Source organism: Ambystoma mexicanum, chromosome 9, assembly GCF_040938575.1.
Source record: "Ambystoma mexicanum isolate Mex_15411 chromosome 9, UKY_AmexF1_1, whole genome shotgun sequence".
NCBI classification, from domain to species: domain Eukaryota; kingdom Metazoa; phylum Chordata; class Amphibia; order Caudata; family Ambystomatidae; genus Ambystoma; species Ambystoma mexicanum.
In genome coordinates this window covers 655,837,723-655,858,685 of record NC_090931.1, presented here as the reverse complement: position 1 = coordinate 655,858,685, position 20,963 = coordinate 655,837,723, and the positions used below count along the sequence as shown (strand labels likewise).

The 20,963-nt window shown below is 48.9% G+C and overlaps 1 protein-coding gene across 6 annotated transcripts in view; it reads right to left on the bottom strand.

Moving 5' to 3' along the window:
* Positions 1 to 20,963, bottom strand: part of INPP5K (inositol polyphosphate-5-phosphatase K) — a 697,161-nt gene that overhangs the window by 194,312 nt on the left and 481,886 nt on the right. For all 6 annotated transcript variants that reach the window (XM_069615422.1, XM_069615421.1, XM_069615423.1 and 3 more), the window contains one exon: positions 9,558 to 9,669. In XM_069615422.1, coding sequence (XP_069471523.1) covers positions 9,558 to 9,669 — 112 coding nt within the window. The remainder of the gene's footprint in view (positions 1 to 9,557; positions 9,670 to 20,963) is intronic.

The window sequence follows — 20,963 nt, the reverse complement described above, 5'->3', positions numbered from 1 at the left end:
GATCCCGTCCACTGTCCTGCCTTCAGTCATGTGACCAAGGAATCCGGAGGTTGGCTCCAGAGTTACAACACTGCAGAGCATCCAGCACAAACATTTTCTTATAACCTAAGGTACTATGGGGAAAAGGGTATTGCTTACCTGATTCCAAAAAGTTGCTCCAGAGTGTTGGAGTGCAAGTAGAGTGTTGGAGTGCAAGTAGAAGTGTCCAGGGCAACCCCCCCTTACCTCAGACCCAAGCCGCTGCTTGAGTCCCCCTCGAGTCCAATTTAAGGGTTCCCTTGTTAGTTGTTAACTTGCTGCTTCTATAACACTAGAGACTGAGAGAAATCCACAGGAACTCTTCGTAAATTCTTGTCAGGACTTCAAGCCCTCTCCAAACTGCCTTTAGCTATGGTTGTGTTTTTGGACTTAAAGGACTTGCTAGGCGCACAAACCATCTCTAGAACCTTGAACTAAGCTTATGTTACACTAACTAACTAGCCATTTCCCTCCCTTTAAGTGACTTTACTATATGTGTTTGCAGAGCGAATGCATAAACCGTTGAAACCCACATGAGTGCGCAGTAACAGATATTACGATAACATTGTCTTTTCCCTTTCTAATTTGCTACAAATATGACCACAAACACAAAAGTGAAAGTGCCCTTTGAAGTGTATTATCAAGTATTCCTAAGTGTTCCTAAGTGTTCTAGCATAAATGTTGTATTTAAAGTGATTCTGGTGTAGATATAATAAATATGTACTTTTTATATAACTATAAGTTTAAGTGCTTATTTGCTGTGCCTGTCTAGCTAAGATTCAGTGTACTTACCTACAGCTCACATCTTCCTCTTAAGATTAGCCTGACTGCTCTGCCACTCTACCAAGGTCCTGCACTAGTACAGACTGTTACTAAGAGTTGGGGATCTACAAACCACTGGGATAGCTTACTAAAGTCTTACTATCAGTAGGACTTTAGGAAAACTCCCCCATTAGTGATGAGAAGAGAGTAGTGGAGCAGGGAGGAGAGATTAGTAGAGCTGGGAGAAGAGGGTATTAGAACAGGAAGGTGAGAGAGTAGTAGAGAGCAGTGGGTAGTGAGGAGTAGAGTCGAAGATAGAAGTACGGAATAGAGAGGAGGGAGAATGTTGGCGGGACGGAAAAGAGAAGGGAGGGATGTGGGAGGAAGCAGAGGGATGAGAGAAGGAGGAAGGGGAGGAAACATAAGATGAGGGCCCAGAAGAGAAGGGCATGAGAGGGAAGGACAAAAGAACCTGGACAATGGGAGGAACTTATTCCAATTATGAAGACCATTGGTACATTTGTGGGACACCTGAATAGGATCCACCTAGATTGTTTCCAAAGGGAGAAGCTAGATAAGGCTTTTGCTTTTATGTCATCATATCCAGCTAGTCAGCCGTTAGATAGAACGGGTTACCAAACTCTAGTCACCATCTTGGAGTTTAGAGACATCTGGGCTAAGGAGGGAGACGAGAGGGACGGGCCGGAGTTAAACCCTTCTCCAAAATTTCAATAAAAAACCCTGAACTGTTGGTACGTTCTTGCAGCCATCTGTGACATCAGTAAGCTGCAAAGAAATGGAAGCGTTGTTTATGAGTGGCAATTTCCTTACTCACCTAGGCACCTTCTACTAAATTACTCCCATCTAGAAAATGGAGTGCCTCTATGTTTTTTTTGGATGTGCATCTCACCTCAGCAATCCCAATGCCAATGTGTGTTTGACAGCCTGAATACAAGCAGAGGGCACGAACATCAACCTCCCATCTAGATGCTGGGCCATATGAGAAGGCAAGTTTGTTATTTCATATTGTAGGGCTACAGTCTGAAAGTGAAACTCATGTGCCATTGGTTTTGGTAAAATACCTTTTGACCCATTGTACACATCTGCATGTAACTTTCCCAAAAACCTGTTTGGTTGCAACCTCCCAAAACGGGAAGTTTGGTTCACATCTGTCCAATGGTGCAAAACAAAGATAAAGTGTGAAAAAAGTGTTTTAAAAAAACGTTTGCATTGGTTTTCCCATAAATTACATATGCAATAAAAAGACAGTTGTGTGGCCTAAATTGCTGGTTGGAATTTTTAAAAGAAGCAGGATGTGCAGTAGTCCATTCTTTTGATGGTTCGGTGGAAATCCATCCAGTAATTTATTTTAAAATGTGGTAAAGAGTGGGGTCCCTGACACCCAAAACCTTTCCATATCTCCCAATATGCTTGAGTGAAGCCTTCTCAGTTTTGAAAAAGTGCCATGTGAAAATGGTGGTGTTTTTTCCTGATGAGAGTAAAAACAGATTGATATTATTCTAAAGACACACTTAAAATGTTATATGGGGGAAAGGGAGGGAGGTTCATCAGGTATGGTGGTAGTAATGAGGGTGCGGGAGGTGCTAGTGTGGTATTTCAGTGATGGCCCAGAGTTTGTGGATGCCCGAGAAAGCCTTTTATTTTTCAATTGATTTTGCAACATTGGAATTTGACATTCTATGTTTTAGGGCTTAAAGGAAAAAGTAATAAGAAATGAGAAATGCATTAGAGACAAGTCATAATAAATGGAGGGCTTAGTTGTTATGTGGTGCATTTTTTAACTATGCTCACAAAGTATAAACTTGGTTGGACAAAAATGAGGCAGTGCTTTGCACATTTAATATAATGACTGCATTTGATGCCAGTGGGGTATAGTGGGGATTTAGGGCCACCAATGTGGGTAGAAAAAGGATGATCATCATTGCTTTCAATTATAAGGGGGTCAGGAGTGCGAGCGCTTGTAGCACATCACCATGTGTTAAGGAAGAATTCCTATTTTGTGGATTCTAGGGCTACTTTTTTGCGTCCCTCAACTTTTTGCTTTTCTCTGCTATTTATTTTGGTTCCTTGATCTCTTTTTGGTGGTCAAAAGGGACTTCTCCTCAAGTCCCCCTACCATTAAGTCACTTTATACCGTATTAAAAAAAAGGTATATGCAGTTGAGACCCATGAGATGTTTAATCCCCCTGGTGCCCCATCAGGCTACATTTTTGCCCTAGTATGATTGGTTTTAGGGAATAGGTTGGTGGTAGCTGTGCTTTAATTTTGGCTTCATGAAGGGTGAAAGCAATGTTACTGCACTGGTAGCCAAATGTAGCATTTTGGTAGCAATTGGGGTACCAATGGGTTTTCTTAAATCCTGTTCCCGACCATTGTTTTCTAGGGCTTCACTTTGTCTAGGGGACCCCAATGTGGTCTCAAAATGGCCATTCTGACCATGTGGGCTCTCTGTGAGCCCATCATGGTGGCCTCCATATTGGTCCCAATTGGTTTAGGCTAGTATAGGTCCCTGAACTGGCCCCCAAACTTCCTGAGGGGGTGGCTTTGGCTGAATGTCAGCCAAAGTAACCAAAAAGTACAGTTGGTCATCTCAGACTTTGCCCCTAGCCTTTTTTTGTGACTGGCTAGCTGGTCTGGGACCATGACCCTTTCACAGGGATATTTAGGTTTGTGCTCTGCCCCCAACTGCCTCTCTTGCTTGTAACTTGGAGGTAGCAGAAGGAGGATTTGTGCCACGATTCACCCAGATTTTGCCATTTGTAAAACTCACTAACAAGGTACAGTGGTTTGCAGATATTCCCAAGTGGGTTCTTCTGCTGCTAGAAGTCCAATCCAGATGTCTTGAAGACTTCTGGTGACTCCCCACATCTGCTGGGTCAAGCCCTCCACTTTGGAACCGTTTCTGGGCTTTTTTATCGCAGCATCCCACTGTTTACCGCCAATAACTTTCGCCTGGCTGCAGGTTTCTGCAGAAGTCTAATGAGGGGCTGAGAGTTCACCCTTCAGCTAGATCTTAATTCTGGGATGTCTGAGGGTGCTACCAGCCGTGGTCTGTCCTATTACCGTTTGCTAACATGTTGCTGCCTTCTTTTATTCGCCCTGCTGCAGGGGGCTGCTTCTCCAGGCTTCCCGCTTCTCCTGGAAGTGTCCCTCGCTGGATTTTTCACTCCCGAGTTGAAAGTAGAGATACTGGCAGGAGTCTGTTTGTTTCCATGGTTGCTGGGCCCTTCGTTGGTCCAGGTTTCAAATGCTAGGGAAACTAATCCTGAATACTCAAACTGGGGAAAGAGCTGTTTACTCATCGGGTTGTTTCTCGCTGCCGGGACCATTTTCACAGAAACCACCTACATGGGGTATCTGCCTTGGGGCAGGGACATCATTTCACCAAAATGTCAGCGGTAGCGGAACTGACATCACAATGTCACGCCCCCAAGAATTTGACCATGCCCGGAGTGACATCACAGGAAGTGGTGTCATTTGACCATGCTCCCGTGTGGCATCACCGGGAGTGGCATCACATAGCATTGTTTCTAAGTACACTACGAACAATATGGTCACGATAAACACTGTAAATTGATGTACATTTCATACAAGAATGGATCACCATATGCATTAATATAAGTGCGTACTGGCCCATATTACCAAATCACTGAATGCAAGCAGACGTCCAAGGCCAAACGATAATGATGTTTTATTATATAGAACTTACGCTTAAGCAAGTCATTTAGAACTATACATACAATATCACACAACCTGTGTTGGTACTCATTTATCAACCGAAGCAGGATGAAGGGCTGAGTTGACCTTGCTGCGAGTCGAACCTGCAACCTGTAGATCACACACTCACATTGCAGCAGCCAGCATTCAACCCACTGAGCTATCTTACCAGCTATAGCTATTAGAAAATGAGCCACTCGAGCCTCAACCTAAAAAAAAGTATGTGACTGGTTCTGTAGGCTCCCCCCACAACCCCTCCCCTAGTTCTCGATATGGGACGTAAAGTGAGCATAGGGACATAATGCCATAGGATGAGGTCCAAAGTGCTCTTCCAGGCTGGCAGGCCAATGAGCTTTTTCTGTCTGCGTGGGCACGTGATGGCACTGAGCTGTAACGCCGGCTCAATGCACTGTTGGCCAAGGTTGAGTTAACCAGAGGATTGGGGGGGGGGCATAAGTGTGACCATGCGAGGGCAGCCATTACAAGCTCCCTTCTGCAACGTCGGTCTTATATATGCGGTCTTCGGACTGATAATCAGAAATGAAGAGGGTCATGTGCTGTCATTCTCCACAGTACAGGTGCATGGAGTGTGGAGACCCCAGTGCTGAAAGGAAAATGAGCAACGACTCTGGACATCGATTGTGCCTTTGCTCACACGTGTGCACTGCCAGCATTTCGAGAGTTGGGTTCAACAGAGTTGCAAAACCAGAATTGTAACTTTTGTACAACATTCTTGTTTAATCAGGGCAATGTTTGCATAAATCACACTCCCCTCACAGCCGTTCATAACTGGGGGAGGCAATGGCGTGGCAGCCAGGTCAATGCGGGCATTTCCTACCCATAACATCAGCATTCCCTGATAACCACTTCCCTTGGATTTCTTTAGCCTTGAGATTCGGCAAGAAAGCAAGTGAAGGGTGTAAGGGCATACACTCTGCAGCAGACGCCGCCTTGCCATTGAGAGTGCAGTGTAGACAGCACACGCAGTCTCTCAGAGACGTCCGCAAGAGGAGAGACTGCTGGAGCACCTGGAACTCAGTGAGGCAAAGTGCCACACACACAGCCTCCTTCCTGAATGCGCACTCAGAACCAGACAGCAGAGAGGAAGAAACGCAGGACCTCATTACGAGTTTGACAACAGTGGTAAAAACAGGTGCTATTTGAAAATATAGCCTGATTTTCTCAGATAAAGTATGTGTTTAAATGCCCAAACTCCTACAGACTGCCTGCTTTGCGATTACCTCCAGAGAAATGCATAACCACATGTGATGTCACTCATGTGGTATTGCCACTGTGAAATTACGGTCTGGTAAATCCCACATTACACAGCAGGCAAACTCCAGCTTCCTTAACATCAACATGAAGCTGGAACAGGTGCAAGCATGCACATCTCAAAAAGCTCAGTGTTCGCGAGTCGCTATATAGAACAAACCTGCACCACTCCGACTCCTGCCGCAATATCCTGCTTCGCCCGCGCACGGTCCTCAGTGTGGCTGGCTGGCTTGCTACTGCACTCATCCCTCTTCTCCTCTGACTGCTTCCCTGCCTCAGCCATTGGCCTGGACGAGGTTTAGTTGCTAAGCAACCAACGCTCAAGTAATAGACCTGAAGGCACCGGCACGCTATGCTTAGCAACCATTGCTCGCCCTGGCCCGCCGCGCGGCTCTCTGCTTCCTCTGGCCAGGCCTGGGGTCGGTGGCATCAGGAGCTTGCTCGTTTTTTATAAATAGTTTGTAACAAACTATTTAAAAAAAAGCAAGCACCAGGCCAGTCCAGAGGTCGCAGAATTATGCCAGAGTGCGCTGGGGGAAATGGCAGAAGTCGCTCTTGCGACCTCTGGTGACCCTCAATTGACATCCCTGCCTTGGGGTGCCAGGAAAGGTGATTATTCATGATATTCTCCCCTGGGTCTTCTCCTGGTCGATGGTAGTAATTCCTGGGAGGGAAGTCCTAACCTGGATTCCCCGAGACAGTTCTGCGACTTCATCTGGGGTCCATTTTACGACCTCTGGAACTCTCCCTTGGGTCTCCTGTGGCTGCCTTGGAGGTTGAGCATTGCAGCATCTGCACCATTACTTTCCCCCATTACATCCTATGGTACATTGAATTGACAATGCAACTCTCCTTAAAGTGACTCTGGGGTATTGTTTGGAACACACTTTTCTTTTTGTTGCTGCTTCCCTCCATAGACTTCTAGGGGACACCCTTTCTTTTTGCTTGTTTTGAACCTTTTCCTCATTTTCTGGAGGCGAGTAAAGCCTTCTCTTTACTTCCCTCACTTTTTCTCATTCTTATGGGGAAACTGACCAGTCCCTAAGACTGTCAATACTGAGAGACTATCCCTCTTTGTGAATTCTTGTATTGTTACAATTGCACATATCAACTTTCTCTGTATCCTTATATCTTTTCATTTAATTGCTATTTGGTTACTTTTACAATGTGCCCAAGACAAGCCGATGACAGCTGTGAAATGTTTACTGTCTTTGGTACATTTTACTCATGCATTTTTGCATTTGCCGCTAAAGGCGGCTAGCACCCAAAGATGGGCATTGCCACAAGGTTTTTCGCTTGTTCTTTGGTCATATTCGTCTTTGGCTTTCTTTCTGCCATCTCAGGTCAAGAAATTCCTTATATAGTAATCCCTTTACCTGGGAATGCTGTGGCTTTCATGGGCTAACAGACAGTTATATTGTGTGGCTAGAGGAAGTGGCTGGGACTGTCTAGTCCCAATCCACATCCATGATGCTAAATGTCTGTTGCTAGGCAGATTGATGTGGCCAGTGGCTATCCGGGACTGGATAGCCACTGTCAGTTTCAATGGTGCAGATCCTTACTATTGGTGGGCTTGGGTTTGCTCCCAGTCACTTGGCTGGATAAAATAAGAGCTCCCGCAGCCATTCAACAAATCATTGTTTGAGCCAAGACTTGAAGAGAAACCTGCTAACGACTGGAAGACGACCCCTACAGCTAACAAGCATCGACTACAGTGCTGTCTCGGTGAAGCCCTGCTCCTCTGTCCTGATCTCGAGGCACTCATTGGAGCTTTGAACCCTAGACAGGTAGGAACAACCAGTCTGAATCCCTACTCGAGGATCCGTGCCTGCTGAGCCTTCAGAAGTGTCCAGCTCTCTCCTCAGCTACCAATTCCGTTGCCGTTCCGAGCCTTGGAACTTTGTAGATTTTCAGCTTGTGCCATACGTTGACTGTTTCTGCATTTCCAGCATTCTTGCATCAAGGGAAGCCCTGCTGGGCCCGTTTCTCTCTTCCCCGCTGGACGATCACCTGAACGCAGTGACCCCCTTAAGAAACTCAGTCTTTGTGTCCCAAAGGTGTCCTGTGGCTGTCTGTCCAGCAGAATTCTTCCTTTCCTTCAATGGGTGTTCTTCCCAAGCAGCACGACAGACCAAAAATAAAGTATTTGACCGAGAGTAAGCCCTGCAGACGAGACGTCCAGACGACCCTCACAAATGGAGCAACACAAGAAGAGAAAGCCTACAACCGATTCCAGAACCTCAACAATTGGTCCCAGAAAACAGGGATTCAGGGGGGTAAGTCTACATACCTGTTGCTATCCCCCTCCTTAGTCTTCCATAGGAACACAGGGGTTTAAAGACCTGTCCCTAACCCGGCCTTTGGTGGAGGAATGTGGTCATGGCTCCCTCTCTAGACCTTACCTAGTGTGTTGGGATGGGATGGAGTGGAGTACTTATTCAAACTTCATCTAACCTTTTGAGTCCTATTAATCATAACTACGGGCACTACACATCTCTTTATAAACCTACCTGTAAAGTATCGACTTTGGAACTGACGACTTTTGGGCATAAGGCCCAAAACCATTTCCAGTTTGGACTTTATAATTGCCCTCGGGCCTTGCGCGCTTTACAAATAAACAAAATACACATACAAATACAAATAGGGAACTTTTTTGTGATTATTCTCAATCCTTCTGTCTATTTCTAAGGCATCTCAATACTTCCCTGTATCATACTGGTCATTGAATCAATGATATTCTATTTCTCCTAAGGGTAAATGTATGTATCTGTTTTGTTCGGTTGTGTGACAGGCACTTGAGGGACACAAGGTTGGTGACTATGCACGGCGCCCTCTGCTGTGAAAAGTTCCGAAGCTGCAAGTAGGATTTCGGAGTATATCAAAGATGAGGATCCACTAGAAACAGTCACACCCATTGGAAAACAGCTCTCATCACCAGTGATGGGAAATTACATTTTAGGCAGGGCCCAGTTATTCACCAAATGCTTTGCAGGTACTGTGTCCAAACACTTAAGTATACACACCATCAGATGGTAGTCGCACGATGGAATGAGGAATACAAAAATTAAAAACACACACCTGGACATAACTTAAATACAAAAAAAATATCTTTCACTTTAAACACCACAGGCTGCAGCATAAAGTATGCAAGGAATTAAAAGTAATGGTACGGCCCATTTATCTACAGGGTAATACATTTGGGCGAAGAAGCAGATAGATACTTGCACCAAGTGGAAAAGAGTACTCAACACAGAGGCTGGGAAGTCACATTTTCGGCAGGGTCACTTTAAACATTACATGTAAATCATTGGGTGAATAATGTGTCCAAACACCTAAACATAACAAGTCTAATAAGTGGCAACCAGTATAAAAACATACCTGTGCAATGTTAGGGGCAGCAAAACGTGGAAATACATCGGCACCGGATTTTGTTTGATTTGAAAACTGAACTAACAGCATTAAACCATTTCTCTGTGCAAGTTTATATTATCATCCCACTCATTACTATTCTTGTGGAAACTGGAGAGTCCTTCACATAAGAATAGAATATTTTTCTCTAATTCACGTCCATCTAGGGAAAGGATACGCCAAGCAACAAAATTTCATATGAGAGTTAAACTCTTTCCTTTTTCTAAAGAACAATTTTGTAGGTTTTCTGCCAGCCTTTGCTACCTTCATCTATGTTCTCTAGGCATGTAGTCACTATAAGAAACACTCCACTGTCACAGAGTAAGGGCAAAATATAATGAAAGTCGGGGAGGTCTTACCTGATCTTTGTCCCACAACAAGCTGTACCTATCGCTGGTAATTGCCTCACGAACAAAATGCATACCGAAATCAGCAATTCGGAAATTCAGATCTCCAAACCAGAACACCAGGCTTTTCAGAAACCAAGAGAAATAAGCCATATTTAATAAAACTAAGTAAGCTTCTCGGTAAAAAATGCTGAGTCTACAACACTTTATATTGCAAGGCAGAACACACACAAGATCAGAGGAGTCATCCACACAAAGAAACAGCATGCACTGCACATAACGATAGACCAACCGTCTACATACATATAGGTAGACAGCCAGCCACAAACATGCAGGGACCAGCCATCCATATATTGAAAGAATTAGCAGTCCATGAGCAGACAGATATGACCCATCCATTTTAATAATTTAATTTTGTTTAAAGCGTGGACCTAGCTCGAGAGGGCATTCCTCCATCGATGTGTGAGGCCACAAGTGCTTGCACTACGGTCTGGAAGTCCTGCAGTGAGATGAAGGGTTTGATTTTGCGATGGGTGTAGATTTGGAGCCAGGCTGTTTGGTCCTTCTTGGCTATGTACAGAGATGAGCAATCCACATAATACACACAGACTAAGCATCCACCTAAGGGGGGAGTGAGGCCAGCCTAACTATGAAAACAGTTTAACCAGTCAGGTAAAATAAACATGAACGATCTGAACACAGACAGCGACCACCCATACAAGTAAAAGTAGGTAACTGGCCAGCGACGCGCAGCCAAAGACCGGCCAGCGATGTCCATTGTGGGGAATTGCCTAAACGTCCAATCCAAACATGTGCGGGTAGCGAAAACCAAAAGAGACTTGGGTGGTTGAGACACTACTCAAAGTTCCTCGTAGAGGTTGAATGGGAAGGGATCTCACCTACTTGCTGTCTCACCACTGATTTATCTTGGACCCAGGGGCCCTAATTGACAGTAGGCATTTGTGAGCGATCCCAACTGTCCATGAACCTGCGCAAACCTACAATTATTAGCCCGCTATGCTTCAACCTGCGGTGTTTGCAAACCACACTAGGTTGAAGCTAGATAAAGAGGCAAGGGGCCAATTGAGGATCCTGTACTCCAACAACAACACATCAGTATGCCAGGTATCAGTGACAACGGATTGCCGCAGAGGCTCTGAAATGAAGTGATTCTAAGATGGTGCTGCACCCCACGGATCCCTGTGGAACCTCGTAGGCTGTTATTAATCATAATAGAAATCAAATAATGAACCAATAACACATCTTGACCAAATATACACTGAGAAGAGGTGAGAGCGAAAGATGGAATGACCAATCCCAGATGTGAATACAAAAGCAAAAGGGGAATAACCTATCAGAGAGAACCTTAGAACGCCCTCTCCACCTGGTGTGCATAAGAGAGGCTGGAAAAGTGAAGTAAGGAGGATAATCCCAGAGGAAGCAGATGTGCCTCTACTTTCTCCATGGATACAAGGGGAGAGCACTGAAGGAATGATCCTGGAGGAAGTCAGTGCCAGAGAGGAGTGCTGAGAAGCAGGTCTCCGGAAGAATCGATTACAAGCTTGGAGGCTTTGGAAGGAGAGATTGTGAGCTGCGCATACCTTTAAGCCCCAGGCAGAGGCTGACTAGTGAACTCTAGAAGCACCTCCCAAGCCATTGGGGGAACTGGAGAACCAGAGTTGGAGGCTTTGCACCAGCAACCCCTGTGGAGGAGGAGATAAAACAGACATATGGCAGGAGTGTGGCAGAATATTGTCTGACTGAAAATGACCCTAAATGAGGCAAAGAGGAATATCCATTATTCATGAAGCAAACATTGAGAATGCCAAGCTCTGGGAGAGACTAAGGGAATGCTGACGAAGTCAGGGTCCGGCATAGACCGGAAGGGAATGTTAAGAAACCTAAGGTCTGGGAAAGGCCTGAAGCAAATGCTGAGACCAGAAGTGAATACTGATAAGACCCCTGCTCACGGAAAAACCTAAAGCGAAGTTTGAGAGACCGAGGCCCTAGAGACACCTCTGTGAGATGTGAATTTGTCAAGAGGGTGGGGAGAAACCCCACCAGCCCACGAGGAGCATTGTGGAAACTCCTTCACAAAAGAAACAAAAAATAAAATGTAGCCTTTTGAACATATTTGTGTTATTACTCAGCCTTACCATTGAAATACAGACCACGTATGGGCAGAGGCCAGTGTGGTAGGTCAGAGAGGACGCTGACAACTTTCAACATTTCTGATATTTATTGAAGTAAAACAAAATCCCTCACCTAACTTATTGCAATGATGGATGCTCTGTAGTATTTATGAACCCAGGCCAGTCGTAGTCTGCCAACCGAAACAAACCCACCTCATCCTGTAGCACCCAAATATTATTCCGGGTTTTATGTTTTTTCAGTTTGTGAACCAGAATCTTGTTAGCCTTGTTGCCTCTGGTGTAGTAATACTGCTTGAACTTCAAGAGTGCCTGTGCTGTTCTCTCTGCCAACTGGGCCTCCAGCTTGGATTTGGCGATTTTCAGGTGGCGCCATGCCTTAAGGGAACCCGTGAGTTTGTGTGCAGTCTCCCTAGTTTTGTCATCCCCTCTAGTTCTTCCCTCAAACGTGTCTTCGCTTTAGAATAGGACGAAGATAGGCTAATAATAACTCCCCCGAACGACCAACTTCATCACGTCCCAGACTGTCTGGAAGGGCATTCCTCCAGTGAGGTTGGTCTCAAAATATGTGAGTATTGCGGTTTTAATCACTTGGCGGATGACCTGGTCCCCAAGTATTGGGTTATACAATCTCCAGGGTTGAGGAGGTGGGGGGAGGGAGGTCTCGCATCAAAAGGGACAGTGATACTGGGACGGGATCTGAAAGTGCCACAATATATAATGGTGGAATCCGGGATGATGGTTACTTAAGACTAAGAAGCAAGAAGTGTGTCGCTCTGTGAATTTCCCTTGTGTACATGTGAAAAATGCCAAAGTCCCTATGAGAAGGACTCCTAAACCTCCATATGTCAACCAGGTTTAGTTCTCAGAGGACCTTTATGAGAGCTAATGAGTTCCTAAAATACCCACTAGTAGCAGGCAGAGTCTTGTCAACATTAGGAACGGGAGCCAAGTTGAAGTGGTTTCAGGAGTTAAAATCGCAGTAAAAATGGCTGTGGTTACAAAATATCACGGCAAAAAGGCTGTGTTCCTGCCACCGCAATCCATGTAAAGGATGCGGGGGACACCCCCGCAACCATTATACCATTTAAGGGGGGTGGGGACACCCCTGCTCCCCTTAAATGGTATAATGGGGTACACCTTTACCGGGTCAAACCACTGAATTTTTGCTGCGTTATTTTTTTTTATTTTTTACAAGCGACATTTTTGCCACGATTTTATCACTGCATACCGTTGAAGTGCCACCAATGATAAGGGAGCCCTCCACGAAGGTCTGAAGTTTACAAATGAGATTGTAAAGAAAGAGGTCCTGCCCATCATTGAGTGCATAGACTGAGAGAAAGGTGAAGGCGTTCCCCATGAATAGGGCGATGACCCCTATGCATCTCCCATTAGAATCCCTAAGAACACCCGAATTTACTAAGGGAGTAGCCCTGTCAAACAAGATCGCAATGCCTAGTCTTTTAGTTCTGCCTGAGGCAAAGAAAAAAGGCGAGAAACTTTTATGGGCAAATCTATCCTCATCCTCCCTCAGGAGGTGGGTCTCTTGTAGAAAGGTGTTAGGGAGAATTGTCATTCTATGGCTAATTTCCCCTATCTATAGAGTCCCCCAGCAGATTTGCTGGATATGAAGGGTTTGTTTCTTTTTACCTGCTAAGAGTGAGACTCTTTTTCCCACTCTTAGGCATTTTTGCTATGCGTGTTCTAGGCTATTTTTGGGTTTAATGTCTATGGGATTTTCTCAACCCCATAAGAACCATCTTTATTCACATGTTACACAGCACCCTCCGTGCAGTGACACAGGGGTGTCGTAGCGACCCCAAAACAGACTCCATACCCTGGGACTGACTACTGTCTCCCAGGGCATGTACAGTCCCAATTGACTTTACTAGTCAATTTTTATGAACTTAACCAGTACAACCCATCTTACTATGGAGATACTGGAAAGGGTTAATAGTTTTCCCTTATGTTCATTTTCGAGGGGGTACCGTACAGTCCCTCTCTCTAAAGTTTCTGGCTGGTGGCAGTGGTTACTACCATAAATATTCGACCGCAAATATTTTCCTATGGGATTTTCCCATTGTTCGAGGCTACCACTTTTTCTGACAGCCTCTAACATACCGCTGGTTTATTTTTTACATTAACTTTACTCCGGTAGGTTTTATTTGCCAGAACATTAATATAACTACTTTCTCGTGTCTTTCTCTAAACTCCTAACCCAGGTTGGGGATCCTTTGTTCGTCCTTTTGGCGGGCTTCTGCCAAGAAGCCCTCCTTTCGGCACCACTGAGTCTGGGGTGGGTCCGTTGTGTGTGAGGGGGAGTAGGACCCCTGGACAGAGTTGCCTCCGCAACCCATGTCGCACTCTATCCTGATAGGCTGGAGGGTCTCCCGCCAAGATGACCACTCCACTGTGCGAGTGACAACCAGGCTGCATGAATGGGGATCTTTTTGCATAAAAGCAGGGTCCGGAGGACTGGAAGAGCAAGACGTCGCCACTGGAACTAAGAAGCCGAAGAGGAGAGAAGCCAAAGACATCTGCAACGACTGAACCACCAGTGAAGCCCTGCTGCAGCGTCTCACCACTTTTCTCCACACGACGAGAGGAGATCTTCATCTGCAAGAGCCTTCTTCCCTTGAGCTGGTGGGGCCAACCAGTTTGCCAATCGCCTTCCTGGACCTGCCTTGGTCGAATCGCGAGTACCCTGTACTCGGAGGCCGGATAGCCAGGCACCAGTCCGCCCAGACTGCGATTTAAAGGAGCGTACCTTTTATTCGTCAGGCAGCACCGCGGCTGGTTTGATCCCTGGGTAGTGCAGTAACTCGAACCGTTCCTCCACGACGAGAGCCTCTCTTCCTCTGCTGGATCCCCCGAACTGCAGGAAGGAACAAGTTACTTACCTGTAACTGTTGTTCTCCAGCATGGGTCTGGCATGGATTCACATGCTCATGAATATTCCCCGTCGTCAGGCTGGGAATCCTTGGTAAAGAAAAAAATCAGTATCAGTTTCGTTTCTGATCTGTTTTTCTTAGTAGTAACCAATCACTGGTCTCTGGGTCATACTGCCCTCAGCCAATGACTGCCCTCTCCCTAAGCCCCGCCCCTGGCAGCCATCCTCAGATTTGGTAGCACGTAAAGTGGCAGTATGACCAAGTGAAGAGCCGCAGAGGGTTAGGAGGGAGGGTTCGCATGTGAATCCATGCCAGACCCATGCTGGAGAACAACAGTTACAGGTAAGTAACTTGTTCCTTCTCCAGCATGGGGTCTGGCATGGATTCACATGCTCATGAATATAAGAATACATAGCAGTACACACATGCACAACCACGGGAAGTGGCAAGGCTCAACATTAAGCAGTACATAAACTCAACATTAAGCAACTCTTACCTCCTCACCAGGCTTCTGGTGAACAGGTTGCGCAACACTGCTTGGCCGTCTCTGGACTCCTCCCTGGAATCCCGGTTGACGCAGTAGAATCTCGTGAACATGTGCATCGACCTCCACATAGCAGCCCTGCAGATGTCCAGCAGGGGCACACCAGACAAGAACGCCGTAGTAGCAGCGATCGCTCAGATCGAATGGGCTCTCGGACGGCCGGTTTGCCAACCGATGACAGTGCATGATGCAGCCGGAGAGCCACCTGGAAATGGAAGCCTTCGAGAGAGCCTTCCCTTGATTCACAGGTCCAAAGTTCACAAAAAGCTGTGACGTCTTCCGAAAACTCATTGTGCGGTCCACGTAGAACTTCAGCACTCTAGCTACATCCAGCGAGTGCAAAGTCCTCTTGGCCGGCGACGAAGGCGACGGGAATAAAACTGGCAACACCAAGGGCTTGTTAAGGTGGAAGTCAGACGGCACCTTGGGCGTGAAGTAGGGGTGCGTCCTCAGCACCACCCTCGTCTCGTGGAAAGTCAAGTATGGAGGCTTGCAGGATAGGGCCTGGATCTCTCCCACTCGTCGTGCGGAGGTGATGGCCACAAGGAACACTGTTTTCCATGACAGAAATTTCAACTGAATGCAGAGGCTCGAATGGCGGCCCCAGGAGCCTGGTCAGCACCACGTGAGCTCCCACGCCGGGGCCGGAGCCTTCACCGGCGGGAACGATCGGAACAGTCCCTTCATAAATTCCTTCCCCAGGCGATGAGACCACAGGGATGACCGTCCCGTAGTTCTGGTGTAACGGGAAATTGCTGCAAGATGGATCTTGATGGAAGCGTGAGCTAGCCCGCCTTGGCCAGCGACAGCAGGTACGGCAGCACTTGAGGGGCCGTAATTCGCAGAGGGTTAATCTTCTGTGCATGGCACCAGACAGAGAACCTCTTCCACTTGTGTCCGTAGCACTTTAGAGTTGAGGACGCCCTGGCCTTTAAAAGCACCTCCTTGCAGTCCGCCGGGATATCGTACCCTCCAAACTCTAGTGCTGCAGGAGCCAGGCCTGCAAGTTCAGCGACTCTGGGTCGTGATGGAGGATGGCGCCTCCTTCTCTGGAGAGAAGATCTGCATCCGTCGACAGTCTGACTGGGGGGACGCTGACAAGTCCAAAAGGTCCGGGAACCAGATCTGTCTCGGCCACGCCGGTGCAACAAGGATCATCCTGCACCGGGACCTCTTGAGTTGGTTGATGAGTCGGAGCAGTAACGGCAACGAGGGGAACGCATACAGGAACAGGCCGTCCCAGGGGAACGAGAAAGCATCACCCATGCTCCTCGGCTGGGGAAACCTGCTGGCGAACCTCTGGCACTTGGAGTTCGTCGCCGTCGCAAAAAGGTCGATCTGGGGTTTGCCCCATCGTTGGAAAAGTCGATCCACTTGATCCTGACGCAGCTCCCACTCGTGGCACAAGCGCAGCTCCCTGCTGAGTGAGTCGGCAATGACTTTCTTTACTCCTGCTAGATGGAAGCGCACCAGAAACATCCCCTGGCCGACGGCCCAATGCCACAGATCCTGGGCCTCCTTGGACAGGGCTGGGGATCTGGTGCCTCCCTGCTTCCGGATGTAGAACATCGTAGTGGTGTTGTCGGTGAAGATCCTCACCACCTTGCCCTTGAGGGACGGGAGAAACGACCTGAGGGCCCAGAACACTGCTCGGAGCTCCAGGATGTTGATGTGGCATGACCTCTCCTCCGGGAGCCAAAGGCCTCTCGCATACAGATCTCCGATGTGCGCTCCACATCCCTCCAGGGAGGCGTCTGTCGTCACCGTCTCCTGATGAACCGGGGTCTGAAAGTCCTTGCCCGCCGCGAGATGTGCGCGGGTGCCCCACCATCAGATCGCTTGGCAGAAAGCCTCGTTGAGCGGGATCCTGTCTTCGAAGCTGCCCGTCGCTTGTATCCAACGGGTGTCGAGGAACTCTTGTATAGACGCATCCGTAACCTGCACAGGCGCACCAGGTAGATGCATGAGGACATTCCGAGCAGGGACTTCATGGATCTCACCCTGGCCACATCCGTGGCCAGCAGGTGCTGCACCTTGCCCAAGATGGCCTTCGTCCTTTCCTCCGATGGCGAGGCCAGTCACGCCACTGTATCGAGCTTGGCTCCCAGAAACAGTGCGACCTGTGACGGGACCAGGTGGGATTTCGAGCAGTTGATGGAGAATCCCAGGTCCGTGAGAAGTTGGACGTTCTCCGCTGTGTGTCCGACGGCGAATTCTCTTGCCCGGATGAGCCAATCGACGTGGATCCCCCGCAGGCGCAGCTGCGCCGCCACTGGTGCGAGGCACTTGGTAAACACCCTGGGAGCCGACTTCAGCCCGAATGGCAGGGACTTGAATTGGTAGTGCCGCCCCTGGACTATGAATCTGAGAAACTTTCCGTGTCCTTTTAGAATGGGGATGTGGAAGTAAGCATCCTCCAAGTCCAGCGACAATAGGAAGTCGCCCTCCTCCAGCTGTCCCAGTACGTGCTGGAGTGTGACCATCCTGAACTTTTGCGCCTTGATGTACTTGTTTAACCGCCGCAAGTCCAGGATGGGGCGCTAACTGCCTGTCTTCTTTCTGACGAGGAAGTACCTTGAGTATAATCCGGAGCCCCGGAGCCTCTTTGGGACGAGCTCGATGGCACCTTTCTTGAGCATCGCCCTTACTTCTAACAGCAGTTGAGGGATGTGATTTTTCCTTCCTGGCCACGGGAGGAATGCGGGGGCACTTCTTCACAAATTCAAGAGTGGGCCTGTGGGGGGCCAGGGCATCCAGCACCCAACGGTCGGTGGAGATGGACTCCCACACGCTGACGAACTTCGCCAGCCGGCCTACCACCGGGGTGCTCAGGTGGGGGCCCGACGCTACGGCCGGTTCAGTCCTGCTTGGAGGCGGCCTTGCCACCTTGGCGACGACGAGATCCTCCTGACTTGCCGCATCCTCTGTAGGCCTCCTGCGACGAGGAGCGGGCCGCCTGGTGGTATGTTGAAGAGCCGCCGCCGGATCCCTTGGAGGCACCCTGTCTGCCTCTGGCGTTCCGAATGGGCGGTCGTCGTTGCTGCAACACTCCCAAGGCCCGAGCCGTCTCTGTGTCGGTCTTGATGGCCTGAAGTGACTCATCCAGTGTTTTCCCAAACAGGTTGTTCCCGTCGAAGGGCATGTCCAACACTCTGGTTTGCACGTCCTGTCGGAAATCAGTTGCCTTGAGCCATCCCCGCCATTGAAGGCAAACACTTTTGCCCAACTGGCGGAATCCGGTGTCAGCGATATCCGTGGCTACTGTTATGGTGTGGTCCGACACCACCTCACCTTCCTGTAGGATCTCCAGGGCCTCCGACCTCTTGTTGTCCGGCAGGAAGTCCAGCAGGGGAGCGATCTTGTACCACAGCTCCCTGTCGTAGCAGGCCACAATCGCTAAGGCGTTGGCCGCCTTAATTGTCGTCGCTGCAGACGAGATGACTCGTCGTCCCATGGCGTCCAGCTTCTTCCCCTCGCCGTCAGGTGGGGAGGTTGAAGTTGAGGATGACGCCCCCGCCGCCTTCTTCTTGGCCGCCGCCGAGACGACCGAATCCGGGGTCGGCTGTGCACTAAGGCACAAAGGGGCGGAATCCGGGACCCGGTACTTCTTCTCGTAACGGTCCCTCTTGGCAGGTGTCGTGGACGGGTTCTTCAGGATAGCAAGTCCCTCCTCCCAGATGTCGTCAATCAATGGTACTGCGAGGACCGTCTTCCTCTTGGCCTCGCGCCACTGAAAAACCTCGGATGCCCTGGCAATCATGGCGTGGAAGGAGCCAATTTCGTCGGGCGGGGAGGCCCGAGGGAGTGGCGATGGAAGGACCATCCTGTCGTCACCACCGTCGTCATCCGTCCCCGTCGTGGCCGTATCCGTTCCCGTGTCATCCCTAGGACCAGGGGAAGGAGATGAAGGCTGAGCGGGCCGCAAGGGCTGGAAAGGCAGGGTGGGAAGGGGGTGAACTCTCCTTTGCTTGTTCGGAGGGCTTCCCGACAGGCTCGGTTCTGTTGGGTCATCCGTTGGGGTGAGGGGCAATCTCGTCCTTATCTCTGTGCATAAGGTTTGGATTGCCATCAAAATGGCCACTGAGTTGTCCTGAGGCTCAGTGGTTGCTCCTCCTCCACGGGAGTCTCGTCGGCGCCACCGTCGCTCTCTTCGTCCGCCTCCTCGGGGTTCCCCCCGTGGGACCGGACCTCCTCAAACCTCTTGTTGAGGCCCTTCACAACTTCAACCTGCTCCTCTTCAGAGGATGTATCCGTGTCCGTGACGGGGCCACCGCCCTCCCCCCCTCTTTTTACACCGGGGTCTTATCGATGGGCTGAAAAGAGGATTCCCTCCGTGGCGGCAGGGAAACTCTGCGCCCCGAGGTCGCCTCCACTGGGTTAGCCTCCACAGGTTTTGCCAGGGCCGCCGCGCTTGAGGCCTTCACCTTGGGGGAGGGGTCACCGCCTCGCTCCCCCTCGGCTGATCCCTTCGAGATCGACCGGGGTCTCTCCAGAAGCTTAGCCGGGTTCTCGGATTTTCTCTTTCCCGAGCCAGAGCGTTGGCTCGTGGTTGATGGTGTCGGTGAAAGTGCACCCTGCCTAGCAGCCAAGGAGCCCGACCCTTTGCCGCTCCCGGTGCCCGCGGACTCGCAGTGCTTTGCCTTCTGTTGGGCCCCCGTCGCCGGGGCGCCCTCACAGGACTTAGAAGACTGCTCGGACTTCTTCTTCTCACCTGCTGGGCCCTTCTCCAGCCAGCTGGCGAGGCGGGTCTGACGATTCCTCATAGTCCGTTCTGACAGGTTCTTGCAAAACGCACAGTCCTTTTCCACGTGTGTCTTGTCTTCGTCAAGGCAGTAGAGACATGTCGAATGCTCATCCTCCTTGAAAACATTCTGTAATCTGGTTCCAGGGCAGTTCCTGAACAGCTTGGATCCGGGTGTCGAGCTTCCCTTGTCCTGGGCCATGTCCACGAGGTAGGCCTCAGATCTTCCGGAATCCTCCAAGAAGCGTAACTCGACGAAAACTTCACCCTTGAGGGGTGTAGAAAATTCCGAAACGGGTCCCCGTTGATCGGAAGTAGAAACGGTGGAGCTTGAGGCTCGATTGACCGAAAAAATGAGATAAAACTCCTTGAAAAAACGCAAAACGCAGTAAATGCTCGAGAGTTATAGCACGAGGACTCCCAACACTTGAACGTGGGGTAAAAATCTGAGGATGGCTGCCAGGGGCGGGGCTTAGGGAGAGGGCAGTCATTGGCAGGGGGCAGTATGACCCAGAGACCAGTGATTGGTTACTAAGAAAGACAGATCAGAAACGAAACTGATACTGATTTTTTCTTTACCGAGGATTCCCAGCCTGACGGGGAATATTCATGAGCATGTGAATCCATGCCAGACCCCATGCTGGAGAACTACCAGGAACAACCACCACTGCAGGAGCCACTTCTTCACTTTAAAGGTACATTGTTCCGCCAGGCCGCCGTTTCTTCGCGGTAGCACTAAGGTGTTTTAAATCCTTTACCTACCTTTTGGATTGGCCGCCCCTCTCTTAACATTGTCTTTCGCTTTCTGCATCCACCTTTTCAAAATAGTTAACCAAAGACTTGACTGCAGCTACAAGAACATTTTGCTCCGGGGCCCTTGCCCTGTACCACTGACTCTGGCACAGGCCTATTGACTCAGGCTACATTTGTTAGATCTGCCTTCTTTAGATTGATTCTCAACTTGAACTGTGTTGGTGCTTCTGCTTCTGATAACTACCCTTTTCTTCCCGTTGCTAAACCTTGTGAAATGCCATTTTGCTCAGTTTTCATTTAAGTATATTCTATACTGATGCACTGTCTTGCTTAAACTGG